This window comes from Canis lupus, chromosome 26 (assembly GCF_003254725.2).
Source record: "Canis lupus dingo isolate Sandy chromosome 26, ASM325472v2, whole genome shotgun sequence".
Classification (NCBI taxonomy): domain Eukaryota; kingdom Metazoa; phylum Chordata; class Mammalia; order Carnivora; family Canidae; genus Canis; species Canis lupus.
In genome coordinates this window covers 19,304,718-19,328,369 of record NC_064268.1, presented here as the reverse complement: position 1 = coordinate 19,328,369, position 23,652 = coordinate 19,304,718, and the positions used below count along the sequence as shown (strand labels likewise).

General features: G+C 48.8%; 2 protein-coding genes across 4 annotated transcripts in view; one reads left to right on the top strand and one right to left on the bottom strand.

Moving 5' to 3' along the window:
- Nucleotides 1-1,364: 1,364 nt before the first annotated feature.
- Nucleotides 1,365-14,577, top strand: LHFPL7 (LHFPL tetraspan subfamily member 7). Of its 3 annotated transcripts, XM_049102038.1 has the most exons (6): nt 2,195-2,233; nt 2,738-2,829; nt 5,017-5,221; nt 10,619-10,869; nt 11,669-11,807; nt 14,089-14,577. In XM_049102038.1, the coding sequence occupies exons 4-6, from the start codon at nt 10,669-10,671 to the stop codon at nt 14,349-14,351; spliced, it is 603 nt and encodes a 200-aa protein (XP_048957995.1). In that variant the 5' UTR covers nt 2,195-2,233; nt 2,738-2,829; nt 5,017-5,221; nt 10,619-10,668; the 3' UTR covers nt 14,352-14,577. The 3 variants fall into 3 exon arrangements, with proteins under 3 accessions (XP_048957996.1, XP_048957995.1, XP_025330128.1); XM_049102039.1 differs by lacking the exon at nt 5,017-5,221 and having other exon boundaries at nt 1,365-2,233; nt 10,616-10,869; XM_025474343.3 differs by lacking the exons at nt 2,195-2,233; nt 2,738-2,829 and having other exon boundaries at nt 4,116-5,221.
- A 6,284-nt stretch (nt 14,578-20,861) lies between these two features.
- Nucleotides 20,862-23,652, bottom strand: part of LOC112676739 (small G protein signaling modulator 1) — a 51,291-nt gene continuing 48,500 nt past the window's right edge. Inside the window, exon 21 of the mRNA XM_049102130.1 lies at nt 20,862-22,857. Within this exon, the coding sequence (XP_048958087.1) occupies nt 22,769-22,857 (89 nt within the window). The 3' untranslated portion in view covers nt 20,862-22,768. The remainder of the gene's footprint in view (nt 22,858-23,652) is intronic.

The following is a 23,652-nucleotide window of genomic DNA, read 5'->3' as shown; positions in this document are numbered from 1 at the left end:
CCAAGGAACTGATTTTAAATTTTATTTAATTTCAATTAATTTAAATCTAAATAGCCACATGTGACGGCTACCATCGAGCAGTATCATTCTATAACCCATACGCTCCTTGGCAAAGACCGTATTCGTGCATTTTCATTTGCGCACACTTACCCATTTTGTTTGTCTTGTAATTTCCCTGTTCCTTGAGGGTGAGGGCCAGTATATTCCTTGAAATGTTTTCCCTTACCACCAGGCTTTTGCCCATGCCATGCCCTCTGTCTGGAACACTTCACCCTTCACCTGCCCATCTGTACCAACTACATATCCTTCAGATTGTCAACATCACCTCCTCTGAGAAGCCACCTCTGATTACCATCCCTGACTACCATCTGCAGCCTCTGAGTCCTTCCCCTACCACTAAAGCACTAGTCACACGCTGCTGTGCCCAGTTACTTCCCTGCCTTACTTTCTAGACTGTGAGTTCCTTGGGAGCAGAGACTAGCACAAAGTTGATAATAAATATCCATGGAACTCAATGCTGAGAATAACTGGTTTCCCATGACATGATCCACCCCCCGGCTCCCAGCAACAATGCTAATGAAAACTAGCATTTGTTGAACCAAGTTCTTCTCCTGCACTGTCTTATTAAGTGCCACAAGCATCCTATAAGAGATTCTCTTTCATTATCTACCTTTTACACACTCGGCATCTGAAGCTCAGAGAGGTTAAGTAAATTGCTTGAGGTCACGCAGCCATAGTATCTTAGTCTGAGTTCCCTAGAAAACAGAGCCTGAGACAAAAGTTACTTGCTGATGTTTTATTGGGGATGGAATCGCAGCCCAAAGGGACTCTAAGGCAGGGAGAGAAGCAAGCAAACACAGCACATGCCTTACTGGGTGGGCCACAGCTTCTCCCGAAACACGGCCAGGAGTTGCAGCACTCGGGCATCTCCAGGGAAGCCGCGGGCAGTACCGCAGGGATGAAAGGCAAGAACTTCCTCTACTGGCATCCCAGCTCCCGTCTGCTGTGTGTCACGGTTGGGTCCCAACTGTTTCTTGCTTCTGGGTTGTGTTACCTGCGTCTCCCCACAGCCAGGAGAGAAGCCAGTTCCTTCTCAGGTAGAGCTTTACCTGAGTCTGGAAGAGGAGGCACCAGAGCCCCTCGGCCCCTGCCGCCAAGGGTCTGGTCATGTCAGCTGGGATGACAGCTGGGGATCTGGGGAGGCAAGGTCCGGCCCTCGGGCCACGTTACTGCAGGCTGAGCTGGCCCAGTGACTGTAGCTGTGGACCCGGGGCCACTTGCAGTGGGGCGGGGGTGAGCCGAGGCTGGAGAGCAGCCAGTGCAGCTGGGTGGCTGGGAAGGACGGAGCTGAGCACATCTGAAAAGGTGCATCTGTCAAGCCTGATGCCGTGAGTAAACATCAGAACTGGGATTCAGATCCAGCTTGGAATAACTCCAAAGCCCCTTGACAAATATTGATTGAAAGAAACACGAAGAATTGGATGACTGAAGGACTGTAAAAGTCCCCAGCAATAATCTATGCCACATGCCCCCATTTTACAGGTAAAGAAACTGAGGTCTAGAGAGGCCGAGTTGCCCTAAGGTCACACTAAGTGCAGGTGGGAGAGCTGAGACTTGTGCATCAGCCTCAGGCCTCACGTTTCCTGCACTTAACTTCTTGGGCCCTCCTGCTTCCTCCAGCACCAGTGCGAGCTCTCTTGTCATGGCAGCTTTCAGGTCATTAGAGCGATGTCTCTTGTTTTCATCTGCCCCACATCCATCCCCCATCCTCTGCTAACCTCGGTATTCCTCCTGGAAACCGCCCCATCCACTGCCCTTAGTCCATGTAGTTCCAGTGGGGTGAACCTTGTGACCTGCCTACCCTATTCCCAGCCCCCCACGCTCTACCCCCAGCCCTAGGGCAGAGGACTTAGGTCTGGCCAATCAGAACATCCCATCTTCCTGGCCACAATGATTGGTTCATGGGTGGGCATGTGACCTGGACTTGTCCCTTGAGAGTTCCTCATAACATTCATAGCAATTACGTGCAAAGAGAAGCTTTCTTTTCTTGGATTGCTTCCCTTTGGCCTCAGAAGGTCAGCCAGAGGCAATACTGTGAGAGAACCTGCTGCGAGTGAAGCCAACCCAGCAGAAAACAGAACTGAGAGATGAGAGGAAAGAGAGGTCCCGAAGATACTGCTTGTTCACCTGGATCCAGCTGTGCCTGAAGCTGTTCCATAGAATTTTTAGTTAGGTAAGTTAATGAATTTCTCATTTTGCTGGTGCCGGTTGGAGTTGCACTTCCATCACTTACAGCAAAAGACAAGACAAGCACCTACTCTGTGCCAAGTCTTGTGCCAGATGCTAAGGATAAAGATTTTCAGATTCAGTGCCCACTTTCTGGAAATTCACAGCCTATAGAGAAGATCCTCATGCCCCAGGGAAATATGTAATTCCCTGGACTGGAATTACCAAGGCAGAAAGGAGAGCACAGTGCCAAGAATTTCAATAACTGGTGTTTAACCATAGATCAGTTAATCCCCATTCATGCCTTCCTCCTACCCAGGAAACACCATACCATTACCCCATTCTGATTTGGGGCTGGCTTTTCCCTCTTTGCTCAGCCCATCCAGCAGCCCAGAGTGAAAGGCTGTTGATTTAAGGAACTGGGAAGGAACGCGCACACATACACGCACACCTCCGACCAGCTTATCACCCACCTGGGCTTTATTCACCAACCTGAATGCTTCCTTCAAAGGGAAGGAGACATTTTACAAGGTCATAGACTTATATCCAAAGCTGGAGCCTGAACAGAAGAGGCCACACTGGGAGCTCCAGACCTGAAGTGTCGTGAGTCTGGAGGGAAGAATCTGAAGGGGGGAGAGAAGAAAGTATTGTCCAGGGGCCATGGCCATAGTAAACTTCGAGAGTCTGTGAACCCCTGAAATAACGTGTGTGTGTGTGTGTGTGTGTGTGTGTGCAAGCCTGCATGGGGAATGCGTCTATAGTTTTAAATCATATTTTCAAAGGAATGTGTCCCCTCCCTAAGTTAAGTCCCATTGGCCTAGAACATGGCCATGCTTTTGTGAGGTGGGTGTCTTAGTCTGCGCGGGCGGCTGTCACAAAGCACCACAGATTGAGTGGCTTATAAACCACAAACGTTTATTTCCCCCAGTTCTGGAGGCTGGGAATTCCAAAATCAAGACGCAGGCAGATTTGGTGTCTGGTGTGGGTCCACCTGCTAGAAGATACACAGCTTTCTTCTCTCTGTGTCCTTGCATGGCGGAAGGGGTGAGGGACCCCCCTGGGGTCTCTTTTATAAGGGCACTGATCCCATTCCTGGAGGCTCCACCCTCAGGACCTCACCTCCCAAAGGCCTACCTCCTAATACCATGACCTGGTGGGGTTAGGATTTCAACCTATGGATTTGGAGGGCCCCCACACAGGCAGCCCATTCCAATGGGAACCTGAGGCTCTGAGCCACGACATTGCATAGTTTCCCTAGACCAATCCCCTACGCCAATCTGTAACAGAGCCTAGACAAGAAGCAGAAATCTGGCTTAGCTGGCTGCGGAGCTGGGAGAAAGAGAAAGGGGTGCAAGTCAAGGTCCTCTGCAGTCCCAACTGGCCCATCAGATTTCAGCCTGGACGTCACCTGCCCCCTGCCCTTCCTCGGTGCTTGTGCCTAACATCGCCCTGGGCTTTCCCTTGGCCCAGAGCTGTGCCTACAGGCATCTGTTGATTGGTGGGTTGGCAAAATGCACATCCGATACTTCACTTAGGCCACATCACATTCAGATATCTCTCCCTCTCCTAGCAAACCTGCTCCTCCCAGAGCTTCCCCAAATCAGCAATGGCAGCTCCCCCATCCCAGGGACCAAGGGAAAAAGCATCCTCACACTCTGTGTCTAATCTATAAGCAAATCCGGTTGACTTGACCTATGACATCTAACATAAATCCAAACTGTTCCTTTGGATTTATGTTAGATAAATCCCCTTCCCTCCCTCTCAGCCCATCTATCTGATTGTGTCTCATCTGATGGACTAAAGTTGCTGACTCCTTCTCCTTCCTTCTCCCTCTACCTGGTTCTCCATCCAGCAGCCTGAGTGATCTTTTTATTTGATTTACTTATTTAGCTGATTTATATTTTTTAGAGAAGGAGAGAGGGACGGGGGAGGGACAGAGAGGGAGGGAGTGTCCAGCAGGCTCCACACCCAGCATGGAGCCTGAGGAAGGGCCCGGTCTCACAACCCTGAGATCATGACCTGAGCTGAAATTAAGAGTTGGATCCTTAACGGACTGAGCTACCCAGGTGCCCCCAGAGTGATCTTTTGAAAACACAAGATAGGTCATCACAGTCTAGCTCAGGCCTATCTGCAGACTCTGCATCTCACTCAGAAATTAAAAGCCAAAGATCTTCACTGCCAACCAGGCCCCCCAGGCTCTTTCCTTCCTGAAACTTGCCAAACACATGCTCACCACTGGGCCTTTGCACCTGCACCTCCCTCTCTGCCTGGAACATTCCTCCCCCACAAATCCATATGGCTTCCTCCTTCAGCTGTTCCCCAAAGGTCACCTTCTCATGGCTTAACATGACCTCTCCAATCATTCAGCATCTCCCTTCCTTCTTCATTTTTCTTTATGACATGTTATTAACATATGGCATCTTATATACTAACTTGTTTGTATCCTTATTGTCTTACTTTTCTTCTACTAGAGTATAAACTCTGTGATGACAGCAGTTTTGTCTGTTTTCCTCACTGCTAAATCTGCAACACCTAGAACACCTCCTGGAATGTAACAGATACTCAATAAATGTTTGTTGAATAGATGGATGGATGGATGGATGGATGGATGGATGGATGGATGGATGGCCAGGGCATATTGTTCCATATTGCTTGTCCGTCTTGCCCATAAAACCCTAAGCTCCTAGAGGGCATGGACTATGTTCTGTTCAATGCTGTATCCATAAGGGTCACATAGGGCTGGGCACATGTGGATTGAATGAATGACTGATCAGTCCCTTTGGTTAACAGATAAGGACATGGAAGCCAGGAAAAAGAAAGGGACGTAGCTCTGGGGACATACCAAGGCCCTAGCAGCCACCTCTCGGTCCCCAAGTCCCATCGGTCTGCCTGCCGTGGCTAACTATGGCTACTCTGGGACCATGCATGCTCCCTGGCCAGCTCAGGTGGGAGGGTTGCCCCAGGCCTAACCATGGACAGCCCAGGAAGCTGCTGCGTATGTATTTTTTTTTAATATTTTATTTATTCGTGAGAGACATACAGAGGCAGAGACACAGGCTGAGGGAGAAGCAGGCTCCTTGTGGGGAGCCCAGTGTGGGACTCGATCCCGGAACCCCGGGATCACAACCTGAGCCGAAGGCCAATGCTCAACCGCTAAGCCACCCAGGCATTCCTGTATCTGACTTTTAAACCAACGTTTTAATAACCCTTTGGGCTCAGGGCACAGAGTCGGAAGCCCAATTGCCTGAGTCTGAGAGCCTCCTTAATCACTTACTTTCTGGTTTACCGCTTACATCCTGAGCCTTCATCTTCTGCAAAAATGGGGACTCTGATAAGAGCACCTGCCACGGAGTGGCTGGGAGGCTTAAATGAACCAAGGCACTACAAGTGTTTCAAATGGGGCCTGGTGAGTGCTCGAGAAACGTGGACTGCCATCAACAGTTAACTGCTGAGCTAGAGAAAAGATTCAGTCCCTTTCAAGCTTTCCTTAGGTGGATTCCAACTAATTGGAGCCTCCCGGATGTGGTTTCAGGTTATAATGCCTCATTTAGGTTTCTGGGCACCTGGACGGTCAGCGTGATTTTCCCAGGTGACATTGAGCACATTATCTGGAGAACAAAACGCCTTTCAAGGTCAGAAACGTCTGGAGAGTCATAGGGGCAGCCAGAAAGAGGCAAAATCATGGGCCTCAGTTGGCTCTGGGCTCCCCAGCTTCCTGGCTGGAATTACACCCCTCAGGATCCTGCCAAACCCCCAGGAGAGGCTGATTTTGGTGTAAGAATAAAAAAAAAAAAATCCATCCTCAACCACTCGGGGCTGCATTTCACCTGTTGACTAGCAGCCACTAGGTTTTTCTAATCCTTGGAATAAAAAGTCTGCATTATAAACCTGACCTCCCTGCTGGGGCTTGTCTCTGCACCCCCGTAAGACACACATATGCATTCTATCTCCTTGAACCTTCTCAATAAACTCCAGCCCCTTACCCAAGGAGGTAAGGAGACTTCCTGAGGATCACAGTGTTGGGAAGGGGAAGATATGGTCCATCTGCGTCTTTCTACATCACTCTGCTCAAGGATTAAGCCCAATGCCCGCTCTCCTCTGGGATGTCCAGTCTGCTTTCACAGGTGGAGAAACTGAGGCCCAGAGCAATGGAGCGACTTGTCCCAGGTCACACAGCTTGGAAGTGGTAGAGTGAATGGCCAGCTTCCCAAGACTCCTGCCATGTTTAAAGTGCTAAGCCAGACTTAGAGTCCCAAAGTGAAGTCCAAGGTTGAAAAGCACCGGCCCTGGGAAGTCTGTGTGGGTGCCCTTGGCTTGGTTGGCAGCTCAGCCCCTTTTGACCCTGGGTGCCCGTGAGCTGGCTCAGCCTTCCTGGGCCTCACTTCTGGTCACCAACAGCAGTGCTGGCTATCAGCTAACCGCCTTCCCCCTTGGCCTCCTGGTCCAGCCACCTCTATTATTATGTAGATACGACTGGGCTTTAAATTAACTCAGGTTTTCATTAAAATACATTTCACTTTTTTTTAGAGGATTTAATTTATTTATTCATAGAGACAGATAGAGAGAGGCAGAGACATAAGCAGAGGGAGAAGCAGGCTCCCTACAGGGAGCCCGATGCGGGACTCGATCCCAGGACCCCAGGATCATGACTTGGGCCGAAGGCAGGCACTAAACCGCTGAGCCACCCAGGCGTCCCAATACATTTCACTTCTAATTGGACGACCAGCATCACAACAAAACATAGAACAAAACCACAAAAAAATATAAGGAAACTAAAAAAATATAAATAAATAAATAAATAAATAAATAAATAAATAAATAAATAAATGAATGAATGAATGAATGAAACTCCAGCCACATTCCCGAATTCTCACTTGACTTTGTTGCCTGTTCAAGACTCCCCATCATTTTTAAAAGGGGGAGGTTGGAGGTGCCTGCGTGGCTCAGTTGGCTGAGCATCTGACCCCTGGTTTCAACTCAGGTCATGATCTCAGGGTCGTGAGTTCAGGGTCACGAGATCGAACCCCATATGGGGCTCTGCACTCAGTGGGGAGTCTGCTTGGGGTTCCCTCTCTCTCTCTCCCCCCTCCCCTTACTCACAAGAGTGCATGCTCTCTAAATAAAATCTTATAAAAATAAATAAATAAATAAATAAATAAATAAATAAATAAATAAATAAATAAAGGAGAGGTTAACATGTTTGAAAGGTATTTAAGACTGATTACCTCAAACAGGCATTTTCTTCTTAACGTAAAGAGAAGTAAATGAAGGAAAACTGAAAACTTAGTAACTTCGGCACTTTATGATGTTAGTGACATTTAAGGCAGGTGCAGGTGCCACCCTGAATATTCTCCAAGGACCATCTGAGGCACCATGGCATCCCACAACCTTCCTCTGTAAAACAGCAGCACAGTTATTCTATGGAAGCCCTTGCAGTGCTAGGCTAGCTCATAAACTGTGTTTGTTGATGAATGTGTCGGAGGGGCTGAGGGAGATGGAGGGAAGGGTAGGTATGCCCAATCCTCCCAGGAGGGGCAGAGGGGTCACCGAGGGTGTCATAGTGGGTGTCTGCGCTCAGTGGTTGAAGCAGGGTATTGCCTTCCCCTTGGAGGGGTTTGTGCCCCCCTCACCTCACCATCCCTGCCCTCGTGGGCAATTCCCAGCTCTCCCTCCATCGTGGACACCCTTCCCTTCCTTCCCCGTCTTCCCCCACCACCTGCCCCCTCCCTCTTTGAGAGCAAGCCAAGGGGACCGACACTAGGGAACAGGAGTTGGAGGGATGTCATCAGGGAAGGAGAAGGTGTCTCTGCTTATCAGTCTGGGGACTAGAGTCTTTTTTTTTCTTCTTTTCTTTCTTTTTTTTTTAATTTATTTTTTATTGGTGTCCAATTTACCAACATACAGAATAACCCCCAGTGCCCGTCACCCATTCACTCCCACCCCCCGCCCTCCTCCCCTTCTACCACCCCTAGTTCGTTTCCCAGAGTTAGCAGTCTTTACGTTCTGTCTCCCTTTCTGATATTTCCCACCCATTTCTTCTCCCTTCCCTTATATTCCCTTTCACTATTATTTATATTCCCCAAATGAATGAGAACATATAATGTTTGTCCTTCTCCGACTGACTGACTTCACTCAGCTGGGGACTAGAGTCTTGGTGCAGATTTCAGTTTTCTCCAGATTTGCCAGGAGATCTCGGGCAAGTCACATGAGCAATATGGGTCTCCATTTGTTTTTTATCTCTTTGAAGTATCTGCTAATCCCCTCTGGGATGAGCAACAAGACAACAGCTATGGATAATACTCATACTACTGCAAATAGTCGCTGCCACCACAGGATCGCCATCACATTAGCATCACCGGCACCACCAGCATCATCACGACCATTTATTGAGGGCCTCCTGGGTGCAGGCACTCCACAAAGTACCTTCTATACGTTTTCTCATTTAATCTTCCCAACACCTGTTGAGATAAGTACTAGACTCAAGCTTGTTTTACAGATGAAGGATTGGAGGCCCAGAGAGGGTAAGTGCCTGGCCCAAGGTCACACAGCCAATAAATATGAGAGCCAGAAATTGAACCCCCTCACTTCTCCAAGGAGCCACCCAGATCAGTGCCTGGCCCACAGCAGGGGGACGATGCACACTATGTGCATAACTATTACGCTGAGGCTCTCCAGAAGGACAGTGGCCGACTCATGAGGTCTGGGCAAGCATCTCTGGCTTACCCCTACTAACTGTGTCCTTGGGTCGAGTGGCCCACACCTCTCTGAGCTTCAGTATCCTCCCTTGTCAAAGATGAGGTCATAGCACCCACCCGCACCTCGAAGACACACAGGCCACACAAGTGGGCTCCCCTCCAGTCAACAAAGACGAGCTCATTGCAGCCCTCTGGGCTTGTGGTCGGAGAGTCAAGAAGCATAGGAGCTGTATGATGTGTATTAATTGCCTGGCACGGTGTGTGGATGGCACCCCGCACCCAAGTCACCCACCTGCACTGCTGCCTGAGTCAGTCTGGGGGCATCTATTCCCCTCTCTGGGCCTCTCCTTTGCCATCTGTAAAGTGGGAGGAGACTGAGATGAATGGGCACGCAGGCCCACAGGTACCATCAGCATGGAGGCAGAGACTATAGAATAGGTGCAGCCATCCAGGGATTCTCACTCAGAGGAAACAGACATGCCATCTGAGATAGCAAGTGTGTTCCAAAGTGTACACCTCCCAAAGTTCTGGCACAAGTCTGCACATGCAGATGTTCATGGCACAGCTGCCTGTGGCAAAGGGCTGGAGCTGGCGAGATGCAGAGGGAATGGCATGCAGCAGGTGGAGGCAGCGGTTGGAGGCAATGGTGTGGCAGTTCCAGTCAGGGCCGGCTCCGTCTCCCTCCACGGCATCATGTCTCCACACAGCAGTGAGCTTCCATCTGCTGCATTTGCCATTTGCGCGCCCACCCCCCAACACACGTGCACACACACACACAGGCACACAGTGCTGTCACCCAGTGCTGGGGGCAGCCCTCAACCAATAGCTGGCAGGAATTGGTATGTAAAGACCACACCTCCCTCCACCCTGGGGAGTGGTAACTCTAAGGTGCCAGGTATACCCCATCTCTCAGAACCTCCCTTGGGACAGGGTGGCTTCATAACACATTTAACTGGCGTCATTCGTTCTCAGCCCATCCCACTTCCTCTTCCACGGGACCACCACCCAAGTAAACTGCCTTGCACCCAAACCCTTGTCTTAGGGTCTGCCACTGGGAAACACAAAGTTAAATAGAATAGGTATATACATAGCAATGTGGATCAACCCTAAAAACATTACACCTGGTGCCCAAAATAGGAAGCAAAATGCAACATATGAAATAATGTTATTTACATAAATGAGAAAATACACATATGCTGAAGGATACCCATTTTGCAACAATACCTCCAAACAAAAAGATACAATTAAATAATTACAGTGGTCAGTGATTGGCAGGAGTGGGCTAACAGGCAGGGTGGCTGCTGGAAACAGCATCTGTGTGTGATTTTGAAAAAGCAGCAGCTCATCAACTGCAAGACTTGATGGGGGGCGGGGAGAAGGAAAGGAAGGGAGGGAGGGAGGGAGGGAGGAAGGAAGGAAGGAAACCTGAGAGGAGCCTTGCCTGGACCCGTGATGACAATGTCCCAGGCAGAGTGGGAGTGTTCAAATTCCCTTTAAGCACTAACATTTATTCTAAGGTCTGGGGTTATCCTACTTTCAGAACTTGTTAAGGAAAAGCCCCACCCTCTCCCCAGATAGCAACACCTCCCGTTGCATTGCCAGGCTGAAAGGAGGCTGGGGACCTGGCGTCTGAACACAGGACCAGGTTTCTGACTGGAGAACACCTGCATAGCTCCTGTCTCTCTCATTCCCAGCAGCCTCCACCACTAATCTAGCCTGTTGACGGCTAGGTCATCGAAGCTCCCTGATGGTGGGTAGCGTGTGGGCAGCCCTGGGACTTTCCCTAGCCTGCATCTCGGCCCTTGGCCTCATCTCTCCTGCGTGGTTCCAGTCCCACACCTTCTCCTTTGGCGTCCTCACCTACTGCTCCTTGCCTCAGGGTGACAGCTGGAACCAGAGCTGTGGGACCTTCAGGTCCCTGGCTGATATTCCTGACTTTGCCTGGAAGGTAAGACCTGGGTAGGGCCTTGGGGCCACGATCAAATCCACCAGGGGGCGGGGGGTGGGGAGAGGGAGAGGAGTCATGTTCTGGTCCCTATCGCCTATCCCACATTGAGCCTCTGACTCTGTAGGTGTGCAGTGGAGTCTGGCTATCTGCATTTTAGCAAACACCCAGATGACTCTGAAGGCAGCTCCAAGTCCATAGAGTATCTTACTACAAATTAAGAAAATGTTCCCCTTCTTCAGCACACTACACTGCCATCTGCTGGAAAACGCCTGTAACCAATATGCAAATCTATGACGATTCGAATGCATCTCCAAGAGTTGGGCAGTGTACAATCTGCACACACCAACCTGGCCATCCTCTAAGTGCTGCTAAGTTTGAATACCACAGCTAAGGTGTTGACAGTCTCTGTTGTGATGCACATTACCAAATTCAACAATACCAACGATGGGTCAGGACTCCCAACCCAACACCTCTAGGGAAGATTATACAGGCTCTAAAACCGATAATTAAAAAGGTGCTTCTCCTGGTGATCCTGTCATATAGCAGGTACTCAGTAAAGGTGGGGTATGGTGATTGTAAATCTGGGTCTTCATTCTGGCTTTACAACTTAATTAGCTGTGTGTCCTGAGGCAAATGACTCCATTGCCTTGGACCTCAGCTTGTCTATACTTAAAATGGTGATAATAAATAGCACAGACCTCTTGGGGTTTTGAGGACTCAGTAGCTGGCATAAACAAGTGACATACACCTGCCCCTACCTGCCCCACTCAATACCCTCCCTACTCTTTCTTCCTGACAGGTCTCAGCTGCAATTCTCCTTGGAGGATGGCTCTTGTTGGCCTTCAATGCAGTTCTCCTCCTAGCTTGGGCCCTGGCCCCCAAAAGGCTGTGTCCCAGAAGGGGCAATGGCCCAATGCCAGGGGTGCAGGCAGCTGCAGGTAAATCCACTGTCATACAGTAAGCATTCCAGACATGTTTGTGGATTAAATGAATGGATGAATGAATGAATGAACAAACAAATGAAATTGTGAGCAGAGTCTGGCCTCTTATATTGAATCTCAGAGTAAAGACTTTCTGGTCCTTTAGCAAGCCAGAAATGGTGGGGGAGGGAATGGCATACTTAACATCACCCTCTCCTGCCCTTAGCTAAACCCAGTCCAGTATAATAGTCTGTCTCCCTTTGTTTCTCTCTCATCCATCCACTTTGTATCATCTTTACCAGGACTACCATACACAGTTGAGCAAGTTGTGTACTGCACAAGGGGCCTCGTTGAGGGCTGAGAGATGCTGAAATCTAGCCAATGCTCCACTTGATGAGCTGTGAAATTGCAGGGCTGCAACTCCCCTGAAGGGTTGCTTTCCTCTATTCCCACTGAGGCTCTGGATGGTCTAGCTCAGAGCTTGATTGCAACCCTCATCCAGTTAATCCCTCACCATCTCTTACCTGGATTAGAGTGATAACCACCTCACATGTCTCTCTGCTGCCACCTTTGGCTCCTAGAGTCTGTCTGCCACGCTGGCCAAACAGGTCTTGTTAAAATTGAAATCAGATTGAGCCACTCAAACTGGTTTATCTACCCGCTAGTGACTTCCTGTTACATTCGAGTAAAATCCACACTCCTCATCATGCCCTATGAAACCCTCACTCGCTTGCCAATCTCACCTCTTACTCTGTCAGGCTCAACATGCTTCAGCCACAAGGCCTGCTTTCTGTTCCCCATATACGCCACACTTGTCCACCCTGCCTGGGATTCTCTTTTCTCAGATCTTACATGTCTTGCTCCTCTATGTTACTCAAATGTCACTGCCTCGGTGGGATTTCCATGACCTCTAGGTAAGCGACCCCCTCTCCTGAGATTCTCCTGCCTCTTCTTTGCTCTGTATTTTTCACAGCACTTACTTACCTGTTAATCTATCTCCATTACAACATGAGCTCCTTGAGGGCAAGGACATGTCTGCCTTGACATCACCAGCACCTGGCATGGCGCTTCACACATAATAGATACTCACTAAATATTTGTATAATCAATGGATGGAGCTATAGTTCTTGTCCTCCTAGGCTTGTGCAGTGTGTCTGGTGGGGATGGGTGAATCAAGCAATTACAACTCAATGGATATTTGATGAGATAGGGATGAGTGCAAGATGCAAGGAAAAACTCCAAGAAGGTGGAGGATGTTAAGGAAGGGTTCCTGGAGGAGGTATCACTTGAGCTGACGCTGGAAGTGCGAGTGGGAATTGACTAAATATAGAAGGAACTTCAGGTAATAGGAACACTGGGGGCCAAAGCATAGAGATGAGTCGGGAAGACATGTTCATGGAACTGTAAGTAGACCATTGTGGCGTAAGAGCAGCAAGAAAAACTAGGGTCATGTGATTCTCCTGTACTGAGAGTGCCTTGAAAGTGAGGAGGTTTATAGTTTATTTCCTTAGTATCATTAGTGCCTACCACAGCACCTGCAACAGATTTGATGAATGAATGCATGCACAGATGTAGGTAGGTGGGTACTGATGGATGGATATATGGCTATATTAGTGGATAAGAGATGGTTGGTTGGTTGGATGGATGGATGGATGGATGGATGGATGGATGGTTTAGTAGATGGATGATTGGTTGAGTAGGTGGATGGATGGTGGATGGATGGATGGATGGGTGGGTGGGTAGATGGATAGTTGAGCAGGGTACAGGTGTCTAAGTGGGCAGATGGGTAGATGGATAAGTGAATGGATAGGTGGATAGAGGGATGAAGAGATGAGAGGATAAGAATATGACTGAATGGATGGGTGAGTAGATGGATAGATGGTTGAGTGAGTGTATAGATGGATGGGTGGTTTAGTGGGTGGATGAATGTATGGTTGACTAGATAGATGGGTGGGTGTGGATGGATGGATGGTTGGTCAAGTAGGTGGATGGATGGATAGTTGGGCAGGATGCAGGTGGCTAAGTGGGCAGATGGGTAGATGGATGGATAAATGAATGGATAGGGTGGATAGAGGGATGAGGGGATTAGAATATGGTTGCATGGATGGGTGAGTAGATTGACAGCTGTGTGGAAGACTAATTGAGTAATGGGTAGATAAAAGGATAGATAAGTCAATATATAAGTGAATAGATTGATGGATGTGTGGGTAGATAGGAGGGTGGATCAGTGAGTCCTGAGATGGAAGTTAGCCCCAAACCCCTTGACTAATATACTGGTGTTTCTTCCTGTTGTCTCCAGCCACTGTCACCATTGTGGGTCTGCTGGTTTTCCCCATCAGCCTGGCCTCTCCATTTGCCAAGGGAGCCTGTGGAGCCTCCTCTGTGTACCACGGTGGGCAGTGCCAGCTGGGCTGGGGCTATGTGATTGCCATCCTCAGTGCAGTCCTGGCCAGCTTCCTGCCTATGATTGGGTGGCCCCACATGACCAAGGTCCACGGGAGGATCATCCTCTTCTCTGGTGACACTGAGAAAATCATCCTCATGCCAGAAATGAGCATATAAAAATTTCCCAGGAGGAGCAAAAATAGCCCACTTTAGAGTTGTATGAAATCACTACAAATCCACATTCAAACCTCACCTCTGCTGCCTCTCTGCTGTGTCACCTCAGGCAAATCACTTCACCTCTCTGGATTCCCATGTATTCTGTAAAATGGTGGTCTACCTCAAAGGGCTGTTACCAGAATTAACTTGAGATGCTGTGTATAAATAAAGCACTTAGTACCATGTAGGTCCATTGTATTCAAAGAATTTCAGCTTATTATTATTATAATCCCTACCTCACAAGAGGATTCCTCAAAAGGAGAATGCCCAGGACAGGGGTGCCCAGTCAGCTCAGTTAGTGGAACAGGTGACTCTTGATCTCCGGGTTGTGAGTTTAAGCCCCTTGTTGGATGTAGAGTTGATTTAAAGAAATAAAAGAGTACCTGGGACAATTCTGAGTCCAACCTGTCCCTCTAATACTGCTTTGTTCAATAGACACGTGCATGTTCTCTTTTGTACCCTCCATCTTTCTAACTCCTTTTTTCTTAGAGAATTTGAGAATTATTTATTTTCCAATCAAATATTCAGTGAGTGCCCATATGTACAAGAAGAGTTTGTATAAAAGTGTGGCCTGTGTTGGGGTGGGGATGGGGGGACCTGTCTCATCTCTCCATGCAAACAGTCCTACTGATGTGGGGATTTCACTGTTACTTGGGGCACAAGAGGCCCTTCTGGATCCCATCTCTCTTCAGCCTCTTTCTTATCACACACCCAACCCCTGTGCCTCTTCTACTATACTAAATCCTGGGCCCAGGGAAGGCCTCTTCACACTTCCACCTCATGTACACACTCTCTCTGCCAGGGATGCTGAAGTCAATCTATTGCTTTAGCTTATCACGACCCACTGCCCTTCTTTGGGAGCAGCACCTTAATCTTCCCTTGGGAGATAACACTCAGCAAATTCTCTATCCTGTATTATGGATAAATGAGTTCTTCCATCCAATAAAGCCAGGTTGGAGAGACTGATTCAGAGATGGGCATGGAACTGGTGTATGCCAGCATGGAGGAGAGCAGAACCCTGACATGGACAGAGGTGGAGCTCTAAGGACATCATCTGAACACCTGGATCCAGCCATGCCTGCTCCCCTACTCACAGGAGACATGGTCACAGGCAGCTCCAGGCTGCCATCCTTCTGGCTTGGCCACTGCAGAAGAAAAGGGTAAATGGCTCTGTTCCCAGAGAAGGAATCTGATTGGCCATGACAGAGTCACGTGCCCCCTAGGGGGAGGGGCATATCAGCAGTCTCACAGAAGACCATGGTTGTAATGCAGAAGATGGGAGAAGGTGCTGGTACTGGACCCGGGGAAGGATGCTGGGTAGGCAAAAACATCTGATGCCCAGCCTCCTTTTGAAGGGTAGCTTTATTATCCCCAGTTCATAGATGTGAAAACCGAGGCTCAGAGAGGTACAGTCACTTGCCTAAGTCTGCACAGTCGACTAGGATTTGAACCCAGGTCTGTCAGACTCTATGGTGGGGGCAAAATAAAACCGGGATTTGCACCCTCTGCCCGACCTAGCTTATCTTTGTCAAACTCTTTTTGGCTTTATTTTTATTTTTTAAATTTTTAAAAAGATTTTGTTTATTTATTCATGAGAGACAGAGAGAGAAAGAGAAAGAGAGAGAGAGGCAGAGACACAGGTAGAGGGAGAAGCAGGCTCCATGCAGGGAGCCTGATGTGGGACTCAATCCCGGGACTGGCAAGATCATGCCCTGGGCCGAAGGCAGCGCTAAACCACTGCGCCACCCAGGGATCCCTCTCTTTTGGCTTTTAAATGCTCAACCAAGGGATGCCTGGGTGGCTCAGCGGTTGATCATCTGCCTTTGGCTCGGGGCGTGATCCCAAGATCCAGAGTCGAGTCCTGCATTGGGCTCCCTTCAGGGAGCCTGCTTCCCCTCTGCCTGTCTCTGCCTCTCTCTGTGTGCGTCTCTTATGAGTAAATAAAATAAAATCTTTTAAATAAATAAATAAATGCTCAACCAAGAACATCCATAAGCAATCCCCCAAATGACTCCATTATCTTGAAAACACACAGACTGCAGAGAATGCAGCTTGCATTCCTCTTCCAGAAAGAACAATCAAGACAACTTGACAGCTTTTTAAGAAAAAAGCAATAGAGGGGCTCCTGGGGGGCTCAGTTGATTAAGCGTCTTGACTCTTGATTTTGGCTCAGGTCATGATCCCAGGGTTCTGGGGTTGAGCCCCACGCTCTGTCATGTTCCATGCTCACCAGGGACTCGGCTTGAGGATTCTCTCTCTCCCTCTGCTCCTCCCCTTGCTTGCATACACACACTCTCTCTCTAAAATAAATAATCTTTAAAAAAGAAAAAAGAAAAGGAATAAAATAATGGAATAAATAGAAATCCTAGGAAGCCATCACACGGTGCTCAAAAGGACCCAGAGGCAATGTTTTGATATCAGCAGGAACACTTCCATGCAAGTCAGTCTCCCTTGTAAGACCCCCTCGAGACCCAAGCAGCATTCCAGTGCAAAAAGCAGCAAGTGGATGCCACTGAGTAAAAGCCCAAAATCAGCCCCCAGCCCCTGACACCCACATGTCCCCTGTAATAACCTCTCCATGGCCCCCAAGTCCCTTCATTTTCCTTTTGAATTGTTTCAGCAATGCCAAAGGGAGCCGGTTCTCTAGCCCTTAACACAGAACAATTTACAGGGAGACTCCATCTTTATCGCAGCCAACGGGATTGCTCAGTCTTATTTTCTCTTGATCACAGCAAGGGGCGTCCGCTGTTTCAAGAAGCCCTGTGTCTACAAAGGCTGGAAATCACTCTTAACAAAGGAAGCCAAGAAGATACCAGAGAATTCCTGCACAACATCCGATGTAATGGAAAATCCCCAGGGAACTGCATGGTCCCGTGGGTCATTTGAATTCTGCTAAGGTTTGATTTAGCCAACAGGCAAGCTGGCACTCCAAAAAGATCAAATTGTGCTCCTCTCCTCTCCACCTGTCCTCCACTCATGCTCTCAGGGTGCCTGGTGGCTTAAAAGCCGAAAGCAGAGAGACCTGTAAGCTTTTTCCTGACTCAGCAAAATCAGATGCGAACTGCAGCTACAGCGTCAGCGTGGGCTTTGCTCCTGCCAAGAACTGATGGCCTCACCACACCTAACTGCTGTGCTCCTTGGTCACAGCCCAAGAGGCCTGGGGGCTCATCCACTCCTGAGCTCTCCTCCAGGAGCCATATTCTCTTAGGTTTCAAAGACTCACCTGAGAAGAGAACCTGAGCTAGGTAGATGCTGGAAATTCAGGGACACCGAAGTCTCAACCAGGAAACCATCCCCCAGAGATGCTGAGGAATAAAGGGTCCCAGTGAATGAAGGGAGCCAGGCCTGCATCTAGAATAATGGGAGGCATTATCTCCAGTTCACAGAAGTGAAAACAAAGGCTCAGAGAGGTACAGTTCTTTGCTCAAGGCCACACAGCTAGGAAGTGACAGATCGGGGATCCGAAATCATCACTCCCCAAACATGTGGACGGAGATATGGTACAGGATTTTAGTTGGCACGATGAGAAAGCCATTCCTGCTTCAATCGTCCTTTATGTCCACCAGAAAGAAAGGCTCATTTGGTGCCAGCATGTCTTTCACACCCTTTCTCAAACTCTTGCTACATCTCTTTTCAACAAAGAGAGTGGGATTTAGGCTCAAAGCCTTTTTGGGTGGCAAATAGTATTGTGGGAAAATAATCATATTTATTTTTACAATTATCTTCTGTTTATGTAAATGATACTGGCTTCCCATAGTCAGAAATCTAAAAACTGAGTTGGTTTAAAGAAAACTAGTAAAGATCCAATCATGCAGGTGGTGCACAGACATGGTCAGAATCAGAAAGGTGGGCTGCAGGTGACCTGAGCTGAAAATGCTATTGCAAAATGTGGGAGAAGGGGCACCCGGGTGGCTCAGTTGGTTAAGCATCTGCGTTGGGTTCAGGTCATGATCTCAGGGTCCTAGGATCAAGCTCAGGTCAGGCTCCCTGCTTAGTGGGGAGTCTGCTTCTCCCTCTGTCCCTCCCTCTGCTTGTGTTCTCATTCTCTCTCTCAAATAAATAAATAATCTTTTTTTTAAAAAAGTGTGGGAGAAATAAATAAAAATAAAAATAAATAAAAAGTGTGGGAGAAAACTCAGTGGTTGATGGGTCTGATGTCCTCCAGACTTAAGAGTGGACATTCAAAGAGCTTCTTCCCACTGTCCTTGACCACCACCTCAGGGCTCCTGGGACCTCAGACCTGGGAGGGGAGGTGGGGGAGGGGAGAAGGAAAAGGACACCAGATGCAGAAATGCCTCCCGGGCATCCTAAAATGGGATGGTCAGGGCCTCCCAAACTCTTTGCACAGAGAAGTGCTTCTCAATAGCCTTGTGGCCGCCCCTGTAAGCCAAAGGGCAAACTCTCCATGAAAAGCCAATGAAGCGTTGCTGGAACACGGCATTAAGGAACAGCAAAACAGCCCAAAGGGCCTTCACCCTGGGGGCTTGTTCTGAGCAACAGGATCATCTAGTAGAAACTGTGGGCAAGACACTATCCAAATGCTCTTAGCTCCAAGGAAATGAGGCAGAAGGAGAGAGGGGAATCTGGGGATGGGGCGGGGGAGGGGTGCTGGAGGGGGGGAAGAGAAGAGAAAGAAACAAGAAGGGTTAGGAGAAGAGGATGGCAGGAGTCCAGCCACAACTCTGTGTTCTATAAACAAAGAAACAGACCATTCTCCATCCCAACCACTGAGTCATCCTAGTAATCCAAGACTTATCTATGCTCAAATGCACGCACTTAGGAAAACCTTCACAACAAAAATATTCTCTTAAGATTTCTTTTCCTATAACATACATCAATGGCTGTAAGTCAACGGTGCCTGTAACCAGGCATCTGTGCACGCATAACCAGTGGACTGGCACTGCCTAGGTCTGGTGGTGGCAGGCAGCTAGCTTCAAGCAATAGTGGAGGTGCTCCAAGAGGACAGCCACGTGTACCAAGCTCTGGCTGGAGTTGGGGAAATGAGACAGGGCAGGGATCTAAAGCATGGTCAGCACATCAGGACCCGTCTTTGCTCTCAAAACACCCCCCAGGAAGGAGCAGATCTTCTGCTAAGAAAGCCCCTGTCTGGGTTGGCCAAAGACACATCCCCACCTGCCTGCTGCTGTGTGGCTTCAGACTTATCGCTACTGGCAGTCTTCTAAGAACATTCTGACTAGGCTCACCCAGGCTGCCAATGCTACCTGCAAACTCTGCCCCTACTTTGCTGGCTTATTTGGAAATCTAACTTTTTCTTTCTTTCTTTCTTTTTTTTTTTTTTAAGATTTTATTTACTTATTCATGAGAGACACAGAGAGAGGCAGAGACACAGGCAGAGGGAGAAGCAGGTTCCCTGTGGGGAGCCCCATGAGGGACTCCATCCCAGGACCCGGGATCACACCCTGAGCCAAAGGCAGATGTTCAACCACTGAGCCACCCAGGAGCCCTGGAAATCTAACTTTTTCTATATAAAACCTGAAGTTTTCATGGGTGCTCATTAGATTAAATCAAGTTTTGCTTCTGCAGCTGAAAGTTAGTTGCTTCCCTTGGGCCATGTTTAGTGGCTGCTAGGGGTGGACACCCACGAGAGGTCCCCGTTGCTTGATGACTAGGGTTCTAGATGGTAGCCACAAGCGGGAACTTGTGGGTGTCAAGGGGGATAAGCTGGTGGTCGATGGGAACATCAGGGGTGAGAGATAAGCTCCCTCTGTAGGTGCCAACTTGAAGGTATGACCCCGAGGCAAATGGCTGACCATCTGGGGACCCCTCTTGGGGCATCAGGTAGACGATTTGCAAAAATGGCCTCAATTATTTCTGTGCCTGTATCCATACTCCTTTTTCATGTCTCTTTCCAAAGCCACCCACCAAATGGTGGAATCGATTCCCCCACTCCCCCTTTTGAATCTGTATTCAGACACGTGACTTACTCTGAGCAACAGAATGTAGCAGAAAGGACCTCAGGCCAATTCCCAACCTAGGTCTCAAAAGGCCTTGCACACTCCTCCTTGCTGTCTTGAAAAGTGCCACCATGGCCACATAAACAAGCCTGAGCTGGGCTGCCAGGGGATGAGAGACACATGGCCCACTTTCCCCGCCAACAGTCAAGCACCTGTCAGAAGCAGAGTCACCTCGTTGGCCAAGTCCACCACTTCCAGCCCATACTGTCCCAGAGAATCATAAGCTAAGTAAATGGCAGTGTGAGGCCACTAAGTTGTGGGGTGGTTTCTCATGCAGCGTGATGCATGCTGATAGCTAACTGACACGAGGGAGTGAGAAGTATTTGACTTGCCTTAAACCTCCTGGGGAAAGACCAGGCAGCTATAATGAGACTTTGTCCCCCTCTGGGTCTAGGTCACTGGGGTGGGGTTGGGAGGACACAGTCTTTAAAACCAAACATTTCCTTCCTTCATATTAAAAAAATTCCTGAAATGTAGAAATGAAAAATAACCCATATTCACACATTTCTCTGTTTATATATTTTTTCTCCATATATAGACACAACTCTTCAGTAAACAGTTACAAGATATGTTGGCAACACTGAGAAAAGGAGGAGGGCATTCCACAGACAGAACGACTCCCACACACTCGATTCCAGGACACAAGGATGCACGCAATATACGGGGACCAAAATAAGCACAATTAAGCTGAATAAATAGGAATTGTTCCAAATCACAACCATGGACACTTCTCTGGAACACCATGAGAGAGAAGGCGGAGAAGGGATTGTGTGCTGTACTTTGTGACTACTCTGTCAAAAAAATAAATAAGAATCAGAAGGTCTACGACCCGGATCTTGCTAGAATAATGTCCTCTGTAAGGAATAGCAGAGCAGCTGGGTAAATTTTGATCTGGAGGGGCCTTTCGCACATTTTCCCCCCATCTTGGGAAGGTGACGGACCACAGCGCGGAGATACAACTGTCACGGAGCACACTCCTTGGAGGCAAGGGTCATTTAGGTCCGTCCTGCTCAAGAGGCCCCATGTCAGGGACTAGGAGGGTTGGATGCAGCAAAGGCACTAGGGCCAAGGGAAGAGCCCTCACAAGCCCACAGGCAGGGATTCCTCTCCCTCCTGGTTTGCTCAGGACTGAGGACTAATGAATCCTTTCTATGAACACTTTGATGTGCTTTGAGTCTCCAACCTTGCCAAAACCCTACCTGCCATGCTGGGGATGAGCATTCCAATCTGACTCTGTTTCTCTCGATTCCCGTGCATTCTTCAGAAGAGAATTGGCAGGATTGCTCTATCAGAAGGACACTCTAGAAGTGGCCTTTACCAACACACACCTTCCAAGCTTCTGGAGCACCAGCCTCAATGTGCAGGAGAGGTGAGGTCTTCCCTAGGAGCCAAAGAAGGGGACATGCCCTCTGCCCGGCCTGGGGTGGGAGGTGCCTGGGCAGGACCAAGAGGATCCTCAAGCTGTCTCACACCTATAGACATTTCTCATGCTCCATTGCCCTTCCAAGGGGAGGCCTCTCTTGAAAAGAAGAAAAGAAATCTCTCCTGGGGTCAGGTGGAGGAGAAAAAAATGAGAGAATACAACAAATGGAATCTAGACCCCAAGAGGGATGTGGACTCCCTTGTGCCTTTTCTGAACAGGAGGAAGTCTTAGGACATAAGGAGTAAAGAAAAAGTGGGGAGAGAGATATATTTGTAGCCCCGCCTCTATGCTAGTGGTTCTCAAATGGGGATATTTGGCAATATCTGGAAATGTTTTGGGTTGTCTCAACTGGGTTGGGGAGGGGGTGTTACTGGCATCTGGCGGGTAGAGGCCAGGTATGCTGCTCAACATCCTACAACACATAGCCCCTCTCAAATAAGAATTACCCAGACCAAATGTCAATGGTACCAGGGTGCAGAAACTGCTCCAAGCCAGCCTTCCAGCCATGTTCTGGAACATCTCCAAACGCCCTTCTCAGAGTACAGAGGTAAGCCCCACAGGCCTCTCCTACACTAATTCCGCCCCCCCAGAAAACCTCCCTCCCCTAAGTCTCAGCTGACAAAACAGTTTGGAGGGATTGGGACAGAACAAGAGAGAGGCAACCATTCTGGAGGCCACTCATGAAAATGTTCCCTCCATCCACTGACACACCCCAATTCCAACAAGGGAGAAATCCCAGACTTGGACAATCTTTGGTTAAACAGGAAAACGTATGGTCAAACAGGAAAACGTAAGGCTGAACCAAAGGGGCAACCCCCTGACCCCACCTGCCTGGTGGCCAAAGTTGGGGTAGTTCTCTTAGCACAGAAGTCCATGCTTATGAACAGACACCAGGACCTCGCTCCCGGGGTGGCCGGGAGGAAAAGCAGGATGGACGGGTGGGTGGTGGCTCGGTTGACATTGCCCAGGTGAGCAGGCCCTCACTTGTTCTCGATCAGTGTCTGCACCTTGTACACGAGGTCCCGGGCCAGCTTCAGGATGTGTTTGGTGTTGTGTCGCTCGGCCATTTCTGAAAGAGCAGAAGGCAAGATCTTATGAGCCTCCTGCTGTGTCCATCCGCAAGCCTCAGTCTCAGATTTGATAGGGGCAGGGGGGCGCTGGGGCATTCCCACCATCATCATCTGGCATCATCCCCAGAGCAGTGCTGGAAGCAGAGACTGTGGAGAAGTCCTGCCACTTTGGACCCTGGTCTCCTCATCTGGAAAATGGGGATGACAACAGTATCTGTTTCACAAGGCTGCTGTGAGATCAAACAAGAGGATGTGGGTTCACCTACAAAAAGTTAGGTCTTTCCAGCCCCTTTATATAAATACCACGACTGGGGACCTCTTAAGAAAGCAATGCTGAGGGCAGCCCGGGTGGCTCAGCAGTTTAGCGCCTCCTTCAGCCCAGGGTGTGATCCTGGAGACCCGGGATCCAGTCCCACATCCGGCTCCTTGCATGGAGCCTGCTTCTCCCTCTGCCTCTCTCTCTCTCTCTCTCTCTCCCTCTGTGTGTATGTGTTTCTTATGAACAAATAAAATCTTTTTTTTTTTTTTTTAAAGAAAGCAATGCTGGGCACACAGCCAAATGTTAAAAGGTACTAAAGGATATGGAAGGGGAAAGGAGAAAGTAAAAGTAATTTTATTAAGAGCTACATAAAATGATTGCATCTTTTTTCTTAAGATTTATTCTTTTGAGAGAGACAGAGACAGAGCACAAGCAGGGAGAGCAGGAGAGGGAGAGGCAGACTCCCCGCTGAGCATGGAGCCCAACTTGGGGCTCTATCCCAGGACCCTGAGATCATGACCTGAGCTGAAGGCAG

Coding starts and splice junctions, on each gene's coding strand:
- LHFPL7 (XM_049102039.1), top strand. CDS start 10,669: ATGGTGGGTAGCGTGTGGGCAGCCCTGGGACTTTCCCTAGCCTGCATC. Junction 10,870..11,668: donor TTCCTGACTTTGCCTGGAAG/GTAAGACCTGGG, acceptor TCTTCCTGACAG/GTCTCAGCTGCAATTCTCCT. Junction 11,808..14,088: donor AGGGGTGCAGGCAGCTGCAG/GTAAATCCACTG, acceptor TGTTGTCTCCAG/CCACTGTCACCATTGTGGGT.